Source organism: Bos taurus, chromosome 11 (genome assembly GCF_002263795.3).
Source record: "Bos taurus isolate L1 Dominette 01449 registration number 42190680 breed Hereford chromosome 11, ARS-UCD2.0, whole genome shotgun sequence".
Lineage (NCBI taxonomy): Eukaryota > Metazoa > Chordata > Mammalia > Artiodactyla > Bovidae > Bos > Bos taurus.
Genome location: NC_037338.1, coordinates 3,824,610 through 3,845,322, shown reverse-complemented (window position 1 = coordinate 3,845,322; position 20,713 = coordinate 3,824,610). Strand labels below are relative to the sequence as shown.

The 20,713-nt window shown below is 43.0% G+C and overlaps 2 protein-coding genes across 5 annotated transcripts in view; one reads left to right on the top strand and one right to left on the bottom strand.

Moving 5' to 3' along the window:
- Positions 1–11,095, top strand: part of MGAT4A (alpha-1,3-mannosyl-glycoprotein 4-beta-N-acetylglucosaminyltransferase A) — a 126,417-nt gene extending 115,322 nt beyond the window's left edge. For 2 of the 3 annotated variants that reach the window (XM_024998334.2, XM_059891023.1), the window contains 2 exons: positions 3,806–3,918; positions 4,061–11,095. In XM_024998334.2, the coding sequence (XP_024854102.1) occupies positions 3,806–3,918; positions 4,061–4,087 (140 nt within the window). In that variant the 3' untranslated portion in view covers positions 4,088–11,095. 3 annotated transcript variants of the gene reach the window in all.
- A 618-nt stretch (positions 11,096–11,713) lies between these two features.
- Positions 11,714–20,659, bottom strand: UNC50 (unc-50 inner nuclear membrane RNA binding protein). Of its 2 annotated transcripts, none has more exons than XM_005212315.5 (6): positions 20,498–20,603; positions 19,160–19,443; positions 17,627–17,747; positions 13,609–13,748; positions 13,419–13,520; positions 11,714–12,047 (listed from the first exon to the last, which is right to left on the bottom strand). In XM_005212315.5, the coding sequence occupies exons 2-6, from the start codon at positions 19,437–19,439 to the stop codon at positions 11,911–11,913; spliced, it is 780 nt and encodes a 259-aa protein (XP_005212372.1). In that variant the 5' UTR covers positions 19,440–19,443; positions 20,498–20,603; the 3' UTR covers positions 11,714–11,910.
- Positions 20,660–20,713: the final 54 nt, after the last annotated feature.

Genomic DNA, 20,713 nt, shown 5'->3' with positions numbered 1-20,713 from the left:
AAGCAGAGACATTACTTTGCCAACAAAGGTTCGTCTAGTCAAGGCTATGGTTTTTCCTGTGGTCATGTATGGATGTGAGAGTTGGACTGTGAAGAAGGCTGAGCGCCGAAGAATTGATGCTTTTGAACTGTGGTGTTGGAGAAGACTCTTGAGAGTCCCTTGGACTGCAAGGAGATCCAACCAGTCCATTCCGAAGGAGATCAGCCCTGGGATTTCTTTGGAAGGAATGATGCTAAAGCTGAAACTCCAGTACTTTGGCCACCTCGTGCGAAGAGTTGACTCATTGGAAAAGACTCTGATGCTGGGAGGGATTGGGGGCAGGAGGAGAAGGGGACGACAGAGGATGAGATGGTTGGATGGCATCACTGACTCGATGGACGTGAGTCTGGGTGAACTCTGGGAGTTGGTGATGGACAGGGAGGCCTGGTGTGCTGCGATTCATGGGGTCGCAAAGAGTCGGACACGACTGAGCGACTGATCTGATCTGATCTGATTATGTTTTAAGACTTTAGAATTGATACATCATGTAACAGCACAAGGGTTAGCTGCTTGTTTGAATGGCCTGTGAGCAAAGAATGTTGAAACTTTTTTCATTATTTTCATTGTTAAGTGGTTGAAAAAAATAAAAATAGTACTGCTGCTGCTGCTAAGTCTCTTCAGTCGTGTCCGACTCTGTGTGATCCCACAGACGGCAGCCCACCAGGCTCCCCCATCCCTGGGATTCTCCAGGCAAGAACACTGGAGTGGGTTGCCGTTTCCTTCTCCAGTGCATGAAAGCGGAAAGTGAAAGTGAAGTCGCTCAGTCCTGTCCGACTCTAGTGACCCCACGGACTGCAGCCTACCAGGCTCCTCCGTCCGTGGGATTCTCCAAGCAAAAGTACTGGAGTGGGGTGCCATTGCCTTCTATGTCATGATATGTAAAAATTAGAAAATATCCCCATTTCCGTGCCCGTGAATAGTTTGTTTAGAACATGGCTGTGCTCGTTTGTTTCTGGGTTGTCTGTGAGTGTCTTTCTGCTACAACAGCAGAGATAAGCGAGCAGTTGCCAAAGAGATGGAGGTGGTGCTCCCGTCGCTTTGAATTGCTGCTCAGTGTATCACCAGTAGCACTGATGCGTTACAGTTTGGCGGTGTGGATGTGCCACACACATCAGTCTATTGTGGCATATCAAAGAAAATTACCAGTGATTACCCTTCAGGTAAAAACAAGAAGAGAGTGGACTTGGAATGCTGTGCTTTTTAACACAGTGGAATCTGGGTTCTTTTTACAAAGGTAGATGGCAGGTCATCGTGTTGACTGTGTAAAGGAACTGTACTGAAGAATATGTTACCAAACTAACCACTCACAACAGTATCCCCAGCTCACAGGAAAGCAATGGTCAGAAAAACTAGAAAATTTAACATATCACTGAGAGTTTCTTCACAAAAATAAAAGAGTCTAATGAGGCTGTAACCAAAGTTAGCAAGCAAGAAAACCATTCACCAGTGTTTAGCTGTAACAGCCAGAGATCCGTGTACAGAGAAAAATCTTATTTCAGACCATTAGACTTTCAGTAATAACTTTTGATTGAGGAGTTGGGGACCTTGAGAGCAATGTCAGTAATCAAAAGGCAAGCAAATTATTTGAGTAGTTTTTTTTGGCTTGAGTTGACAGATACTACTGCCTCATCTGTTAACAACCGCGGCCTTGTTATTTGGAGTCAATGCCAGGTTTGAAGCGACTGAACAACTGGCCTCTGTGCATAGTCTGTAGAGAACAAGTGCAGGCAAGAGTGTTTTCAAACAAGTTGAGAAGACACAGAATTTGTACATCTGAAGTGGAGTCTGCTAGGATATGTTACAGTGAATGGTGGTGAAAATACTTGTGCAGGAGAAGGGTTTGATGGACAGTTACAAAGCTTGTCGTTTACTGCTGTATTTAAAGTGGATAACCAACAAGGACCCAGTGTACTGCATATGGAACTCTGCTCAGTGTTACGCGGCAACCTGGATGGGAGGGGAGTTTGGGAGAGAATGGATACGTGTCTGTGTATGGCTGAGTTGTTCTGCTGTGCACCTGAAACCATCACAGCATGGCTAATCAGCTATACTCCAATGTAAAATAAAAAGTTTTAAAAAGCCATAAGGCATTCCAGTGTTCTTGCCTGGAGAATTCCAGGGACAGAGGAGCCTGGTAGGAGGCCGTCTGTGGGGTCGCACAGAGTCGGACACGACTGAAGCGACTTAGCAGCAGCAGCAGCAAGGTATTCCAAGCCTATGGTTACCTTATTATGCGTCAATAGACGCTTTACAGAGTGCTTGAATCTGTCGTGTATGATTAATTTATTGAACTAGTAGTATTGCCAGTGAATTTTACTCACTCTCGTTGACTTCATCAACATCAGTTCTGTGAATTTTTGCCAGAAATAAGACCTGAATATTCTGACTTGCCCTACCAAACAGCAGTTCTGGGGCTTAGCAGTGATAAAATTTTATTTATTTATTTTTAAGCTCTGGAATAAGAATTGAAAATTTTCCAAGTGAGAAAGTTTTTGAGTGCCTTCGACTACTGTTATCTTTTTGAAAATAGTTTTTGCTTCAGACCTGATAATGTTTCTTAGTGAATTCAACCTAAAATTATTAAAATAAAACAGTTCTTATGTGCAAAACTTATATTGCATTCCAAGTCACTTTGGTGACACCAAACTACAGGAAATATCAAGCTAATTGAGGAGGTTCCACATAACCTTCGATTGGACATGATTCATCTGTAATGTTATGATAAGGTAGATATATGTTTTGAAGAAAAGACTCTTAATAGAATTGATGGCAGATACCTTCCAAGTCATGGATATGCTACATTAAATCTTGTGCTTATGGATTAGTAACATTATTTGGCAGTATCTTATCTAGGCTGTGTGAAAGGAAACCTTCAAGATATATCAAAATCTCATATGTTATGTGGCAGTTTGGAGGGGAGGAGAGTCTAATACTTAGTTGAAATTTTGAATTTCATCAATAAAAATTTTATGGAAATTAGTTTTTCTCTTTTCCTATATGAGTACCTGTGTGATATTCCCAAATGCTCTCTTGACCCACAAAGCCTAAAATATTTACTATCTGCTATTTTTAGGAAGTTTGCCAATCTCTGGCTTAGAGCAGTGTGATTCAGAACAACCATTTTTCTGACACTTTTTCAACAGTGTTTTTGTTTTGTTTCCTTGCTGTTTCCTCACGGCAAGAAGAGTAGAGTAGAGAGCTTATTATCTTTTCTAGGTCTTGATCCTTATCCTTACAGGAAAGCTTTATGAGCTTGTCATTTATAATGGAGTTTTATATTAGACCTGCCTTGAGGATGTATCATATCTTAATTCCTCCTAGATTTGACCTTGGAAATCACTCAAGGCCAACCATCGTGTGTGTGTGTCTAATTAAGCAGTGAAATTTTTTACTGTTGACTCAATCCTCAAAGTAGACTGAGAGATGGTAAGGAGTATGTTTTGTAAGGCTTGTATGACATATTTTACTAAAAACTTGTGTTAGTTGATGTCAGAATAAATATATTTACTTTTTAAAAATGTGCAATAAAATGTATTGCTCTGCCTGTTAAACAGGTTGCTGCTCATGTTTTAAAGCATGTACTACTTTGTGAAAAATTTAAACCTGGAATAAGGTAGTAGGAAGAAAACAAATTCGCCCATCCTTTGTGTAAAAACCTCTACTGGAAATACTTTTTTGGTGTTTTCCTTCCCCGCTTTGAGTTAGTGATAGTTTATGCGTGCTTGTTTCGGTCTTACCCCAGCGAGTGTTGATTTTTCCTTTGCAGGGAAATTTGAAAACGGTGTTGCGGAAGGGATGGTGGATCCCAGCCTAAACCCCATTTCGGCCTTCCGACTTTCAGTTATTCAGAATTCTGCTGTTTGGGCCATTCTTAATGAGGTAAGACAATACATTAAATCAGTGGAACAGATTAGATTCTACATTTTTTTTTTTTTTTACAACATTTGGATTTCATACTTAAGATCTTTTTCGAATTGAAAATTGATTGCCATATCATGCTGTTCACTATCTTGTATTTCAGATCCATATTAAAAAAGTCACAAACTGACCATCTCTACTAAGAAACCAACACATTTTTTCCCTGTGAATTTGTTGATTAAAGACAGCTGAGCACGTACCTTTTTTTGGTAACTTGAATTCTACCTCTCGCGAAATCTACTGTAGATAAAATGATTGTCATATTTCCACTTGGAAAATGAATCTCCCACGGATAATTGTATTCATTTGAATCTAAGCTGTCCTCCAGTTTTAACTCAACTCAAACGTTTTACAGTTATGACAGCCTGTTAATATGACTTGTACTATTTTGGTATTATACTAATACATAAGAGTTGTACATATTGTTACATTCATTAAATTTGAGAAAAATTAATGTTAAATACATTTTATGAAGGGGGTACTTTTGAAGTTCATTTATTTTAGTATTATAGACCCTCTTTTATAGATGATCAGGGATTATATATATATAAATATATAAATATACATAAAATGTTATGGAGTTAATTTATTAGAAATACTTAAGAAGTACATATTTTTGTGCAGTAAATTTTTGAATCAATACTTTTTTTGAAAACCAGTTACCTTGCTTTTTTAAGTTCTTTCTATATTTTTCTTTGGAAATGCAAACATTACAAGTTAATGCCATTTTTCAAATGCACTGCCATTTAAGAATGATTCTAGATTGATTTCCTAACTGAAGTACTTTTATAATCACAATGATTCTGAGCAAAATATTTTCAAAGCCGTTTGTCATTCCTTAAAGCCAGGATTTTAAAGACCAATGTCCTTCTTGAGGGTTATTTTACTATACTATGTATGGTGTATAGCCACAAAAAATCAGTCTGATAAATTTTAATGTGCAAGGGTGATGCATTTCAACCCAAATTACCATAAACTGAAGTCATTACATTTCCTCTGATATGTAAAATGACAAACTCTTCTTTCTGTATTAATCTTTGTCTAAAATCCACGAATTAGATGCATTTTCTCTTGAGGCTTTTATATCTGCACTCATTCTGAGTTCTGACAAAATGTTTTCTAGGTAATGCTGTTGTACGAGTCACAATTGGTTTAATTTTAAAGAAAAATGTAATGGTGGGTTTTTGGTGAAAGGTATTGTAACAGGTGTATGTTTTTCAAAATAATTTATTCTGTTGCAGTATGAACTGTAAGTAAATTCACATCCAGAGAGTATTTATTACTCTTAAACTTGCAATTCCACATGATGTCACTGTACACAAAAATATTATCAGCCTTAGCAGTCAGTGATCTTAACTGAAGTCTTTTACAAAATTATGAATTATCAACATCAGTTCCCAGCCACTGTGGTGTCCTCAGGTGGGTTGCAGACAGCTACAGGTGTGCAGAGCTTAAACCCTCTGGGCTTTCCAAATAGCCCATGGCTGAGGCCTTGGGCACTGGAGGTTCTAGCTGGTTGCGTTTAGCTTGGAGAAGTGTCACCCATACCCAGCAGGCTGAACAAATAGCTTTCAAACAGCCTTATTTTCTGTACAGGGTCATGCAGTGAAAAGGATGGAAAACACAGATAGGGTACAATTTTTTCCATTACTTGAATGGTTCTTGATTTAAAAGTTACACGTTGCCAACAATGATTATTTTTATGTCAAAGTCTAGTTAAACATTTTCCTCAAGGTTTTTAAAATTTACTTCGTATTTTCTTTAATTTACCTTTTCTTCCCAACTCTCCTTGGCCCAGTGCCTGGCAGGGAAATTTCACTGGAAAAGCATAGCCTCTCATTATAAAATATTGGAACCAGCTTCACATACTAAATTGCTGCTCTAACAACCAAGTGGCAGGAGGTAAAAATCTGGGGGTGGGTTTAGAGCCCCCTTGTTTCTCTGCTTCCCGAGTAGCCGACTGTGACCTGAGGAAGAAAGGCCATGCTCTGAGAGTCCGAGGAGTGGCAGTAACTGCAGCTCCTGGCCCTTTGTCAGGGTGCATGTCTTGAGACTGAGCCTTATCCAGGCAGCTCTGCAGAGCTGAGGGTGAAAACTTATTAGCTCATCCCTCCTGTTCCTAAGAAGAGTTTTAGCCACATCTTGTCTTTCAAGGACTCCCTTGTGCACCCCTTCCTTCCTGTGAATTTGTTACCAGCACCTCATTGAGCCCAGAACACTGCCTGACACACGGCAGGTACCCAGGCAGGGTCTGCGGGAAGGGACCAGCTCTTCCAGCCCACACTCCTCTTCCTTTTCCTGAACTCTCTTCAGCTGCTGTCCTTGCCACACACTTGCACGCGTGCGGGCACACACACGGTCTCAACTGTCTAGTTTCTGTTTGTGGGGTGTGTGTGTGCACAGACATGTACTCACTCTGACCAAATGTCAAGCTCCCGTGGGCAAGCGTGTACGTCATGCTTCCTGTCCATCCCCTGTTGTACAGGTGTCCATGGAGCCTCTTCTCTGCTGAGCGCTCCTCCCCTGGTTTCCACTAGACAATTAGAAGCTTGCCAAGAACAGGCAATTCTGGTGGTTGCCCTTAAGAATCAGGTTAGGGACTGAAGTATTGGGACAGAAGATTAGGGAACTTGGAACAGAGAGAAAGTAAATGCTTGACCTTGAATGGATGCTGAACCACTTTTGCCCAAAGAGTGAGTGGGGAAAAGTGTGTCAAGCGGTGGGACTAATTTTACTTTTCTGTGTGTCTATGGCATGCTGTCTCTGGAGCCCTGCTGTCCTCTACAGTAGCCACTGGACAACCGGGCAGCTACTTAAATTAATAAAACATTCAGCTCTGTAGTCACACTGGCCCTCCCTATGGCTAGTGGCCACTGGATCGAACAGCACAGATGTAGAACATCTCCATCATCCCAGAAAATTCTGTAGGACAGCACTGTGTCAAGAGTGCTAATATTAACATTTTAGAATTCAGAATAATGAGTTGCAATCATGAAGCTAAAAGCAGACATGCAGAATATGTCATAGTGTAAATGATGATGAGTATTTGCAGGGAGAAGAGAAAGTTGAGGACCTATTTCCAGGTTCCTGACATCCAGTTCTAAATTCCTTGCTCTCAGTCTCATGCGTTCTTTACGGCATTCACTGTCTCTGCTATTGGAGTCCAGTTAAGATCTACAACTTTAAGTTGAGGTTCCAAAGCTTGTGATTGACAAGCTTTGGAAAACACGAATGCACGTGGCTTATTTAGCACGCAGGCTCTAGACATGTATGTATAGGTTAATTCAACTGTTGGAGATATCTTTTATAGCTTTTTTAGATCAACAACTGCATCAGTAAATAATTAGGAAAAACGTCAGCAGTGCTGTGAAGTCTTCTCTTAAATGTGTCCTGGTAATGAAAACATTGTCTGCTCACAGTGCTGTCCGTGGAGCCAAGGGTGATTATATGCAAACAGCATGTTTGGAAAGATTGCTCTAATTGATAGCAGTGTGTATTTGTAGCAGCCAGACTTCTGTGGATGACCCCCAGTGACTTTAGATTTTGAGTGTATGTGAAACCTGTGATTATGACCCGTAATTATGTTGTACAGCAAAAGGGAGATTATCTGGGAACAGCTAGCCAAATCATGTGGGCCCTGAGTTTTCTCAGGCTGTCAGCAGAAGTCAGAGATTCAAAGCAGGAGGACTTGAGACACCATGGCTGGTTTCAGATGGGGGCAGCCACATGAGGAGAAATGCCTCTAAAGGAGCTGAGAGGCCCTAGCCGGCAGCCAAGGGAATGGAAACTGCAGTCCTGCAGCCGCAGGAACTGAACTCAACCAGCAATCTGAAGGAGTCTGCAGATGGACTCTGCTTCAGCAGCCAAGAGCCTGGTCCCCACCAGCACCTGGATTCCAGCCTTCTGAGACCTTGAGCAGAGAGCACAGTCCTGTCTGCCTGGACTTCTGGCCTCCAGACCTGTGAGATAATAGATGGGTATTGTGTTAAGCTTTTAAATTTGCCGTGATTTAATGCAGCAATAGAAAATGAATATGGTATTTAAAAGAGGTGAAGCAGAAAAGTCTTCCTACTTGATTCCTTTGGTGTGTTATTTTTATTTTTTAAATTGGAGGATAACTGCTTTACAATATTGTGTCGGTTTCTGCCATACATCAGCATGAATCAGCCACAGGTATACCTATGTCCCCTCCCTTCTGAAAACCCCTCCCACTCTATCCCACCCCGCTAGATTGTCACAGAGCACTGGCTTGAGTTTCCTGAGTCATACAGCAAATTCTCACTTGCTGTTTTACGTATGGTAATGTACGTTTCCATGCTGTTCTCTCAATCCGTCCCACCTCTCCTTCCCCAACTGTGTCCACAGATCTGTTCTCTGTCTGCATCTCCATTGCTGCCCTGCAAATAGGATCATCAGTACCATCTTTCTAGATTCCATATGCATGCATTAATATACAATATCTGTCTTTCTCTTTTTGACTTACTTCACTCTGTATAATAGACTCTAGGTTCATCCATCTCTAGGACTGACTCCGATGTACACTTTTTTATTTAATAGCTGAGTAGTATTCCACTGTATATATGTACCACAATTTATTTATCCATTCATCTGTTGATGGACATCTAAGTTGCTTCCATGTCCTAGCTATTGTAAAAAGTGCTGCAATGAACATTGGGATTACATGTGTCTCTTTCATTTATGGTTTTCTCAGGCTATATACCCAGTAGTGGGATTGTTGGGTCATGTGGTAGTTCTGTTCCTAGTTTTTCAAGGAATTGTCATACCAGCTGCATCAGTTTACATTCCCACCAACAGTGCGAGAGCGTTCCCTTTTCTCCAGATCTTCTCCAGCATTCATGGTTTGTAGGTTTTTTACTGAAGACCCTTCTGACTGGCATGAGGTGATACTTCCTTGTAGTTCTGATTTGCATTAATAATGAGCTATGTTGAGCATCTTTTCATGTTTGTTGGCCATCTGTATGTTTTCTGAGAAATGTCTGTTTAGGTCATCCGTCCATTTTTTGATTGGGTTTTCTGTTTTGGAGCTGCACAAGCTGCTTGTGTATCTTGGAGATTAATCCTTTATCAGTTGTTTTGTTTGCCTGTTGTTTTATTTCTCCCATTCTGAGGGTTGTCTTTTAATCTTTATTGTTTCCTTTGCCATGCAAAAGCTTTTCATTAAGTCCCATTTGTTTATTTTTATTTCTATTACTCTAGGAGGTGGGTCATGGAGAAGCTTGCTGTGATGTATGTCAGAGTGTACTACGTATGTTTTCCTGTAAAAGCTTTATGGTTTCTGGCGTTACATTTAAATCTTTAATCCATTTTGAGTTTATTTCTTGTGTTAGTGTTCTAGTTTCATTTTTTTTTATACATAGTTGGGTTATTTCTTGATAAACACATGAATAAAGTCTTGTCCTACCAGATTATATATCCAAGTCTCATCTGGGATTCTCTCCCAAAGACCTCAGTTAATTTTCATTGGAAGGTTATTGGCAAAAACCTGCAGCAGCTTAGCAGCGTGTTTCATAAAGGAACTGCTAGCATGACATTGCAGGAGCAGGATCCAGTAAGGCATATTTTTCCTGGAATCAGTGTCACTTTATGTTGATTTTGATTGTTCTGAGCCTGTCAGTTGTTACTAAGAATGAATAATGCTATTTTAAATAAGCTATTAAGAGGAAGAAAAGTATGCCTTTGTGTAGAGATCAAATCATCTGCTCTGTATTACTTTATAATCTAAGCACAGATCAAATCCTATATGTGCTAAACAAAGTTTTGTAATTCATTTATTTTCCAAAATACTTTTGCTTCCAAACTGTTAATTGCTGGTTTAATTTTGGTTTATCCATATTTTTTGTGCTTCTTTGACTATATTGCCATAGCCCTGATATAAGAAAAGTTGAAAAGAAAGAAAATGAGAGGCTAAAGTTATCAAAAAGTCAAAGACTTGAGTCATAATCGTATCTGAAGTCCTAAAGGAAAGGAAACATTTCCAAGCTATGGAGCAGTGTTTATAGTGTGTGAGATTTAGTTTGAGAATTGTATATCTTTAATTAGTAATCTTAACATATATATGGCATAACTAATATGCTTCATTTCTTCAATGCATGTGAACCTACAGTGCTGAAGAGACCACTACAGGAGTATTACTAAAAAAAAAAAAAAACAACAGGCATTTTTTATATTTATATACCCGTATCATCACTATCTATACAGAAACTTGACTCTTCTTGCCCGAAACACTCGCTTCACCTGTTAGGGTGCTAGCTAGAGCATTTCCAGAGGAACAAACCAGAAAGGGCTGGAGCTTCGGAGTATGAGTGGGCAATTTAGATGTCATTCAAAAAACGTAAACTGAGTGTTGGCCTGGAAACGCTTGTGTGGAAAAACGTTAGGAACTGTGGTGCTAAAACTGTTCTAGAATAAGGATTGTCTGCTGTGGGGAACATTCCATATTCTTGGACTCAAGGAAGGCTGTTTAATTCAGAGCATTAGTGATTAGCAAATTGCCCTGGAATCAAAGATTTGGTACTTGAGTTTGATAAGCATTCCATTATTTGTTCGAAATGCTCAGTTTGCTGAAATTTGGGTGAAAATACCTTTTGAAGACACAGTCTCTGAGCCTTAATGATGGCCGGTGTGGACAGTACTGTAAGATGCACTGCCAGCAGATTTGACGTTTTCAGTGTAGTCGGTCGTGTTTTCTAAGAAAGATTTTAGAGATCAGCTGATTAAATGTAACCATTGTTTCATTTATGGGGTGAAAAACTAAAGCATTTCTCCTTGAAAACAAACTTCGTTTGGAAAGGCTGTCTTTGCGATTGGGGGTGTTTTTGGAAGCACCCCTGGGAGAAGCTGCCTGAAGAACTGCTTTTCCAGGTTGTACCAATGTTTTTTTTTTTTCCCCTGAAATATATTGTACATATTTCCCTTATAACATCTTCATTGGTTGGATTGGTAATAACTGTAGTACTATTTTAGGTCCTGTTGGATTTTCAAAGGCAGATTATTTATTTTCTAATTTGCTGCTAAAACTGAAAACCTGATAACTGGTCCCGTTGACTGTGCCTTCATCACTGTTTCTCTGTGCCACAACCGTTCATGTGTATTTGAAATAAAGAAGTTTAAAAAGCCATGTTGAATTCAAGACTCCTTCTAATAAAAAACAGGTAAAACTTCATGAGTACCAAGCTTTTTTATTATTATAGTTTTTAACACTGATATATAATAATAGCTTACCAGGACTATTTTCAGTTAGAAAACAATAGTAGATTTGTGTGTTTTGGAAAGTCTTTAAAAAAAAAAAAGCCTTAGTTGTTAAGACCACGATTATCAGCGTGATACAGAGGTTCACTCATGCCTTGCGTGTGTTATACAGTTCCCAGAGTAAGAATAGCTTCTGGGGGACTCTTCATCTACTACATTTTGTTGGTTGGGTATTTTTTTTTTTGGCATAAATAATGGCTATTAGTGACATTTACAGCCTGTAGTTCAGTGATTCCTAAAGAGACTCTTAAAGCTTAAATTAGGACCCTGTGGCTTATATAAAAGTTTAAAATGTGGCCTGTTAGAAATGGGGGTGACTCTGTACCTTGTCAGTAACAGTTGGGGAGGGGATGGGACACACATGACTATTACGTGGATACGTGTTCAAAAATAATTTGTTAAAAAGTTTTACCTTTTTATTTTCTTCATAGCCTTAGTACTTTGCATATCATTCTGTGTGCAAATATTTATGAATAAAAGGTAACACTTTAGTTTAAAAAATATTTATTGTAGAAATGTACATTTAATTAGTTTTAAGGAATGTACTAAGTATTAACATTTATAGTTCTTCAAATTTGCAAACTTTATACCTTTAAGATATCTACAATGATAGTTTATTTACAGGTTTCACAAGAAATCACCACCTCACCAATACTGCTGCTCAGATGTAAGGGGCGCCCTGGCTCACTTCACCCTGTACTTGTAGAAGGAGCAGAGCGTGTGGGTGAAGTTCCAGCCCAATGCTAGTGACAGCCCGTAGAGCAGGATGAGAGGTGCAAACGGGTAGAGAAGGATCACCGTGTTTTTCAGAAATGGCAGTGCTGGAAAAGGACAGGATCCGGGTTAAGGGTGAGAGTCAACATCGCCAGCTAGTAATGGATGAAGTGGGGAATTTAAGCCTGTGATGCTTCAGAAGCTTCCCATCTTAATGTACCAGCAGAGATGGATGATGTTATAGGAAAAATACCAACTTTCAGCTGTTGGAGATTTCCCGACCGAGGGAGTGTTACACCTCCACTTTGAGAAGGTGAGCTCTCAACTAGGATCCCAGACTTTAGGAAAGAAATGAAGCTCTCAAATATAAAACCCACCCCCAGATATCTGTGTTTCTTTCTTTCTCACTTGTCACTTCCTGTTAGTGGGTCCATACCCCATGCATTCAAATCTAAGTGTTTCTCATACAAGTAGTCCCCAAACTGAAACTGAGCTGTGTCCAAAGAATCTTCTAAATTGTAGGGAGTTACCAGGACAGTGATCCAAAATCCACTTCCATCTCCCCCGAACGAGAGACAGGACCTCCCTCATGCCCAAACGAGGTGTTACAATTTGGAGATGGGGGGGCAAGTGGTTCCTGACAAAGTCAAGGGGACTCTCTGACCAGTGGAATCAGTCACACGTGAGTCCAAGTGACTTAGGTTTACGGTAAGATCCTGAACATCTAGAGGGACAGTAAAGGAAAGGGCTACAACACATAACACTAACAAGTCATACGATCTCTAAATTTAACTCCTAATAGCAGTCATTTCTTAACATACATGAAGAAAATAAATACGGTTCTCATTCATACTATGAAAGATGAACCGAGAGCAGGATTGAATAATGAATTTATAAACATATCCTGAGTTCAGCAGGATCAAGCTGGGCTTGATCATCTGTGATCATCCACAGCACCTCTCACCCCTAGGCTTCTCCAGTCCAGCAGGTGGCCTGGGACCAACACAGATGTTTACAAAATGAAAAATATTTCAGAACCGTCCCCCAATCATAAAACAGAAAATACGGCAAAGGTTTTAAACATGCCCAGACACTGGACCCAACCCTTTCCTCATCTGACGGCCTGCTGGTAACCCAGAACCCAAAAGCCTGGGAGAAAAAAAACTCGTCATGGGTTCCTGCAAGAAACCGGGAGAGCATCAGTATGGTTTAACATGGTTCCTTGAAATTATAAAGTTTGTTATGTACCAGCTATGCCACTTTGGAGCTACGGGACCATGGATAAATTACTTAATCTCTCTGGGCTTGTCTCATTTGAAAAATGGGGAATAGTAAACCTGTATCATGTAACTAAAGATTAACTGGGAGAATTTATGTAAAACACCAGGGACAGTGCCAGCTCCATAAAGCTCACTGTATTACTGTTACAACTTCTCCCCTCCCCGTAGTGTTGTCAACCAAAAAAATCAATTACTTACCACTGTATCCTAAGAAAGTTACATAGATATAGTAGCCAACGGCAACCAACCATAAGGTATTTCCAACTAAATATCCAATAAATGTGTCTGTTAGGATGACATCTGCTGAAGAGACACGGACAATGAGTCTTTTTTCAGTGGGTACAACGAAGACTTTCTGATGACAAGTTTAGAAGAAACTGCTACTTACGGTTGATGAAAAAAAGCTGTATAAAATGCAGAATGACCAGGAGAGGATAAAAAGCATTCAGATGCACATCGAAGGCATAGCCCCACTCCACATCATAGTCTCTGCTCTGCCGTTTCACTAAATACTTATTGGAGATAAACCTGAAAAAAAAGGTAACATTTCTTTCATAATACAATAAAATTAACCCCATGCGTATTTACTGACTATTTTCTATAGCTCAAGCATTATTCCAGACACTGGAGATATGGTGGTAAACAAATTTCTGCCTTCAATCTAGTGGGAGTGGACTGACAGTACAGTCAGATGGCCCTATGGAGAAAGACAAGCAGGACAGAAGGGCAGAGGCTACCAAGGTGAAATGTTAACTATGACAAGTCATGAGAGAGCGACATCTGGGCAAAGAACCAGGGGCAGTGATGGGAACCCCTGGGGCAGAGCCTGCCAAGCAGAGAGGAGTCTTGAGCACAGAGTGGGGGAGGGGCTCAGAGTGCCTGCAACTGGTGAGAAGACAGCAGGCAATGAAATGGGACAAGAAAAAGGAGCATCTTATAGACCCTGTGGCCACTGTCAGACGTTTGGCTCTTACTCTTGGTGGAATAAGAAGTCACTGAGGAGTTCCCAAAAGGACGTTTGGCTTACTGTTTTGACGGGGTTCCTCTGGCTGCAGTCTGAGAACAGACCCTGGGGACAATGGAAGCGAAGCGGCAGGAGGGAAGTCACTGTGAGGAAGAGAGGAGAGGGTGGCGGCAGCGGGGGCGCTGGTCTGGGGCGACTACAGCAGGGACGCCCGAAAGACAAGAGTGGAGTACTAGACAGTGGGTGCCAGAGGAAAAGGTCAGTCAAGGACAACTGAGAGACTCCTGCCTTAAAACCACTGAAAGATGGAGGTGCCACTGAGGCAGGAGTGGCTGCACCAAGAGTGATTTGGGTGCAGGAAGGGGAGAGCACAGGAGTTTGGACCTGGCCCTGTTATGGTGAAGAAGTAAGAAATACAGAAAGAAGGTCTAGAAGCTTAGAGGAGCAGTCCACACAGGGGATATACAGATTCATGTGTGCAGATGCTATTAAAAGCCATGAACTTGAATGAGATCACCCAGAGTGAACACAAATAGGGAACAGGTCTGTGGCCTAAGACTGGGGTCACATACACCCCACCAACCCCCGCCCCGCTGTGGAAAGTTCAGGGAATCCGGAGGAACCAGTAAGGAAAGAGTGGCCAGCGACATCTCCAGCCACAGGAACAGTCACTCAAGCTCGTGCCTCTGTTCCACAGCATGGTCTCATGGTTCCTTTAAAAGATGAATAAATGAAAAGGCAGACATTCAGGTAACAGAAAGACAGGTCTTCAAAGGAAAAGAACAAAAAGGATTGTAAACAGTAATGGAAATTTGATGGTTTGCTTCTACATGTGATTTCAAGGATACTGTTAAGAAAAATGCTATGCCTACAGTGGAAATAAAAATAGAAAAAGAAACGAGAGGTGTTATAGTACTAATAAAATAGTCCTATACTCAATTGTCTGAAAATGTCAAGATCAGAGTGCTTTGGTAGAACAAACTGGAACTTACCAAAACACCTTCCACATGAGCCAAGGCTGTGCTATAAAATGAACGGAGTAAGAAGCATTTAGCCCATCCAAGGGCTCCCATTCAATGGTCCTGCTGCCGCCCCACCCCTCTGCTCAGCCCTTAAACAGGTGCTTCCCAGGCTTCTGGCCTTCATCCAGGTCTCACCTCTAGAACACTGACACTCCTCCCGGGACAGCTCAAGACAGCTGAGTCCTCCCCTCCCACCTTCAGATTAAGAATGCCAGTCACATCCTCATTTTGGCCAGACTGCTGCAGCCTCCAAGTTCCCTCCCCCAGTGTCTGCTGCTGCTGGTAAGTCGCTTCAGTCGTGTCCGACTCTGTGCGACCCCACAGACGGCAGCCCACCAGGCTCCCCTGTCACTGGGATTCTCCAGGCAAGAACACTGGAGTGGGTTGCCATTTCCTTCTCCAATGCGTGAAAGTGAAAGGGAAAGTGAAGTTGTTCAGTCGTGTTCGACTCTTAGTGACCCCACGGACTGCAGCCCACCAGGCTCCTCCATCCATGGGATTTTCCAGGCAAGAGTACTGGAGTGTGGTGCCAATGCCTTCTCCGCCACCAGTGTCTAATGAACCTTTATTTCATTATCAACAAGTCTCCTGAACTCAGCAAGTCCCATATGGAATGCACCAGCACCCAAAGCCCACATGGGCACTCATAAGCCCACAGCCTGCAGGCCACCCTAGAGGCCCTGGGCTCCCCCCTCTTCCCTACCATCCTCCACTTTTGGAATCACCACACTAGTCTGGGCTTCCTCTGCTCAAACGCAGATCACACAATTGCACCCAGCCTCACCACTCTCTCCAGCTCATCCTCTTCCACAGTCAGATTTTTCATTAGTTCAGTTTAGTTCAGTTGCTCAGTTGTGTCCAGGCCTCCCTGTCCATCACAAACTCCCGGAGCCTACCCAAACTCACGTCCATTGAGTCAGTGATGCCATCCAACCATCTCATCCTCTGTCGTTCCCCTCCTCCTCCTGCCCCCAATCCCTCCCAGCATCAGGGTCTTTTTCCAATGAGCCAGTTCTTCGCATCAGGTGGCCAAAGTATTGGAGTTTCAGCTTCAACATCAGTCCTTCCAATGAACACCCAGGACTGATCTCCTTTAGGATGGACTGGTTGGATCTCCTTGCAGTCCAAGGGACTCTCAAGAGTCTTCTCCAACACCACAGTTCAAAAGCATCTTCTTCGGTGCTCAGCTTTCTTTATAGTCCAATTCTCACATCCATTCATAACTACTGGAAAAACCATAGCCTTGACTAGATGGACCTTTGTTGGCAAAGTAATGTCTCTGCTCTTTAATATGCTGTCTAGGTTGGTTGTAACTTTCCTTCCAAGGAGCAAGCGTCTTTTAATTTCATGGCTACAATCACCATCTGCAGTGATTTTGGAGCCCCCAAAATACAGTCAGCCACTGTTTCCACATCTATTTGCCATCTTAGTTAGCAGTATCCTTTTTAGGACAGATTTTAGAATTTAAGGGGCTTCCCTTGTGGCTCAGGTGGTAAAGAATCCACCTGCAATGCAGGAGACCTGGGTTCGATCCCTGGGTTGGGAAGATCCCCTGGAGAAGGAAAAGGTTACCCACCCCTGTATTCTGGCCTGGAGAATTCCGCAGACTATGGGATCTATGGGGTCGCAAAGAGTCAGACATGACTGAGCGACTTTCACTTAGAATTTTAGATTACTGGTGCGTGCATTTTTTGACTACCCAGCACATACAAAACCTATTGGACTGGTCAGGAGTTAAAAGCAAACAGGCTGTATCCATCAGAGGCCAGCCTCTCACAATCTTGCTCAAAATGTTAACAGCTACCATTTATTGAGCACAGACTGTATGCCAGGTGCTTTTCATAGTACAAGCTTTTCAAATACCTCACAAATAGATAATTAACGTCCATCTTCCAAGGACAGGGTAAATGGCCGAGCTGGCACTTGAACCCAGGTCTCTCTGCAACTCAGGTTCCAGTGTTTTCTCTGATACACAGCAGCAACCACCAGCCCCCTGCTGAGCTCACCCGCCTGTCCACCCCTTCCGCCAACCACACAAGAGCACCCATCAAAACATCAAATGCCAAACTGATACTCAGCACACTATTACTGGTACAGCAAACCCAGAGAGAGTCAGACTGAGAAATCAGTCAACTTCAGCAGAATTGGCTGTGAAACATTTTTGCAAAATCAGGGATTTTGTTAATACGACATAATCATGACTTCAATTCACTTATCTGGTGCAGTTTGACAAAGCAGACCATCCCCTGAAGAGTATTTTCTGCTCTAGGTGCCAACACAGGAGAATGAGATATGGTAATCCTGGCGGACAAAATCAGTGCTTTCAGTTCATATAGTTTCCATTTCCATCAGCTACTCTCTGAAGCAAACAGAGGGAGGCTCTACAGTAGCATCTGAAAAACCAAAGCTTCTGTACTTACCACATTAAGGTTGATATGAGAAGACCGACGCCTACACAGTCTATGAATACCACCCAAAGGAGCAGCTTTATCGTCTCAAAAAACCCCATGTCCAGCACAAAGCCAAATCCTATCGTGGACACTGCAAGAAAGATTTACAAGATGCATTCAGGCACTTTGCTAGATTCTAAGCATACAGGCCAGTTTCTGCCTTTCAGATGCCCATTCCAGAATGGGATGCAGGTATGTAAAATAAGCTATCTTACTAATAAATGTAACTGATTAAGAAATGCAGATCGCCCTGGAACACACAACTACCACTGAGATACCTGACGTTTACTGAGGAGGCCCCCATATATCTGTGATTCACCAGGGTAGCCCCAGCATTCAGAATACGACCATTACTGAGAAGGCACTCACATGTTTAAACCCAGTTAAAGGTGGGCTTCCCTGGTGGCTTAGATTGTAAAGAATCTGCCTGCAATGCAGGAGACCCAGGTTTGACTCCTGGCTCAGGAAGATCCTCTGGAGAAGGAAATGGCTACCCACTCCCGTATTCTTGCCTGCTGAATTTCACGGACAGAGGAGACTGGAAGGCTACAGTCCAAGGGGTCACAAAAAGTCAGACATGATTGAGACACTAAAAGTGGTTCAGACCCTTTCACTGCACTATTGGAGAACTTAAAGCAGTTTCTCAAGATCACATTAGTACTTTCAGAACCCTCACTCTGGATGGGCCTGATGAAAGTGAGAAGTGAAAGTGTTAGTCCCTCAGTCATGTCTGACTCTTTGCAACCCCATAGACGGTAGCCCACCAGGCTCCTCTGTCCATGGCATTCTTCAGGCAAGAATACTGGAACAGGTTGCCATTCCCTTCTCCAGGGGATCTTCCTGACCCAGGGATTGAACATGCATCTCCTGCACTGCAGAGGTTATTTACCAACTGAGTCACCAGGGAAGCCCTGGATCAGCCTGACGGTGAAATGTAATTTCCAATCTCAGTAGTCCTTTTTCACAGTAAGTTTGCATTTGGGTATCAGTGAATTTATGAGAAATGTGAAAGTGTTAATTGCTTGGTTGTATCTGATTCTTTTGTGACCCTATGGACTGTAGCCCACCAGGCTACTCTGTCCATGGAATTCTCCAGGCAAGAATACTGGAGTGGGTAGCCATTTCCTTCTGCAGGGGATCTTCCTGACCCAGGGATCGAACTCAGGTCTCCAGCACTGCAGGCAGATTCTTCACCATCTGAAGCACCAGGGAAGCCCTACGTATTTATCATGGCAGTTGAAAGACATGGAGTGACTCTGTACTGTGCTTTTCAAAGTTCCCAGGAACCAGTTTCCTCTGGCATCTGCTTGGGACCTTTAAAATCAGGAAGAATACCACTCTCTTTCCTGTGAGGAGATTTTGGAGACTTCAGAAAGGAAGACAACGGCTTCAGAGAACCCCAAATTATGACCCATAACACGCTGACAACAGGATTCTCCAAATGACAAGTCCAACCTGAAACACTCAATTGATTTCTCAACTCTCCTGCAGATAAACACTTACCACAGAGCCAGATACTTAACAGGACCAAGAAAGCCGGGTCATCCCTGGCCCACTGATCTTTTGTCTGCTTCCTATAGTGAAAGTTTCTATAAACTCTCTGTGGGGAAGTGAACAGGTAGAGCATCTGCCAGGCAGCAAACTCAAAGTCCATCTGCCGGAAACGGAAAAGCCTCCTCAGGTATTTGTAGCGTTTTGCTCCCGCTGTGTGTCTGGCTGCATCCCTGGAACTCAACACTCCGTTCCCCTGCGCTGGGGAATTCACCGAAGTACTTGGTAACATCTTCCTAGATAGAAGGGAGGGAAAACTATATTATTAATACAAATCACCAGAAGAAACTGCCAGCCTCTAGCACCCCTCTTGTGAGTTATTTAGGAGAGAAGTCATCTTACATTTTGGCCCCGATCCCTGAGAAGAGGCAGGACTCAGAGTAAATTTGGTTTTGAGGCTGATTTGGGAGCTGGAGAACTGCCCATTGCACTTCAGGAAAGGGCTGCCCCGTGGCTTTCTGAACCTTCATAATAACGCTTTTACAAGGTCCACCCATTCTCTGTACTTCATTTCTGTCAATCCTCAGACATGCTCCACCTCTCCCCACCTCCTCCCACCCCTTCTCCAGAAGCAGAGATAGTGATGGAGCCAAAATTTGAACTCAGGCAGTCTGAATCAAAAGTCCACCTGTCATCTGTGCTAACAATCAAGACTTTAAGGAAAAGCCTTTGCTGAACCCAAACAGAAACGATGTTCCCGACGAGGTAAAGTAAATGGCTTATCACACAAGTCCATCAGCGCCTCACCAACAAACAACTCGTTCATTAGCATGGGATGTAAAAACAAGGCAAAACTCAAACGCATAGTGTTTTACTTCCTGAATAGTTCATCATGGTCCAGTCCAACTAGTCTGAAGCCAGGGAGGCGCTGGTCATCGTCCGGCCTCCATGTCCCGCCCCGGCAGCCCAGTGTCGGGCTCCACTCCCCAGGCCTCCAGGACGCCAGCTGCTCCCCTCCGGCTCGGGGCCTCCGGTAAGGCGGCCAGATTGAGCATAAAAACACATGACGTCCAGTTACAACTGCATCGCAGATACAACAGTAATTTGTAATATAAGCAGGTCCGAAACACTGCGTGAGACCCACAGCTATGCAGACATCATTCGCTGTTATCTGAAATTCGGCTGTAACCAGCCTCCGCGATGGTGTCTGGCAGCCCCACCGCAGCCCGAGCAGCCGGACCCGGGCGCGGTCACTCCAGGGCCGGGTGATGTGGGGCCGCAAGTTGCCGGAGGAAAAGGCTGACCAGCGAGCCCGAGTCGCGCGCAGACGGGGCCGTCGGCAGGCCTCACCTGGAGCCCCGCGGCGGCGTCCACCGGCTTCACATACACCCGCCACCACCGCCGAGCAGCCGACCCAGCAGCCGCTGGGCCAACTTCCCTCCCCGCTACGTCAACCACGTAGGGGGCGCGTCGCGTCACGTGACCCACAAACGCCGCGCGCGATACCTTTCGCGTTACGTCTCTCGCCGCGCGCCCACCGGAAGTGGTTGCTTCCGCTCTTTTTCC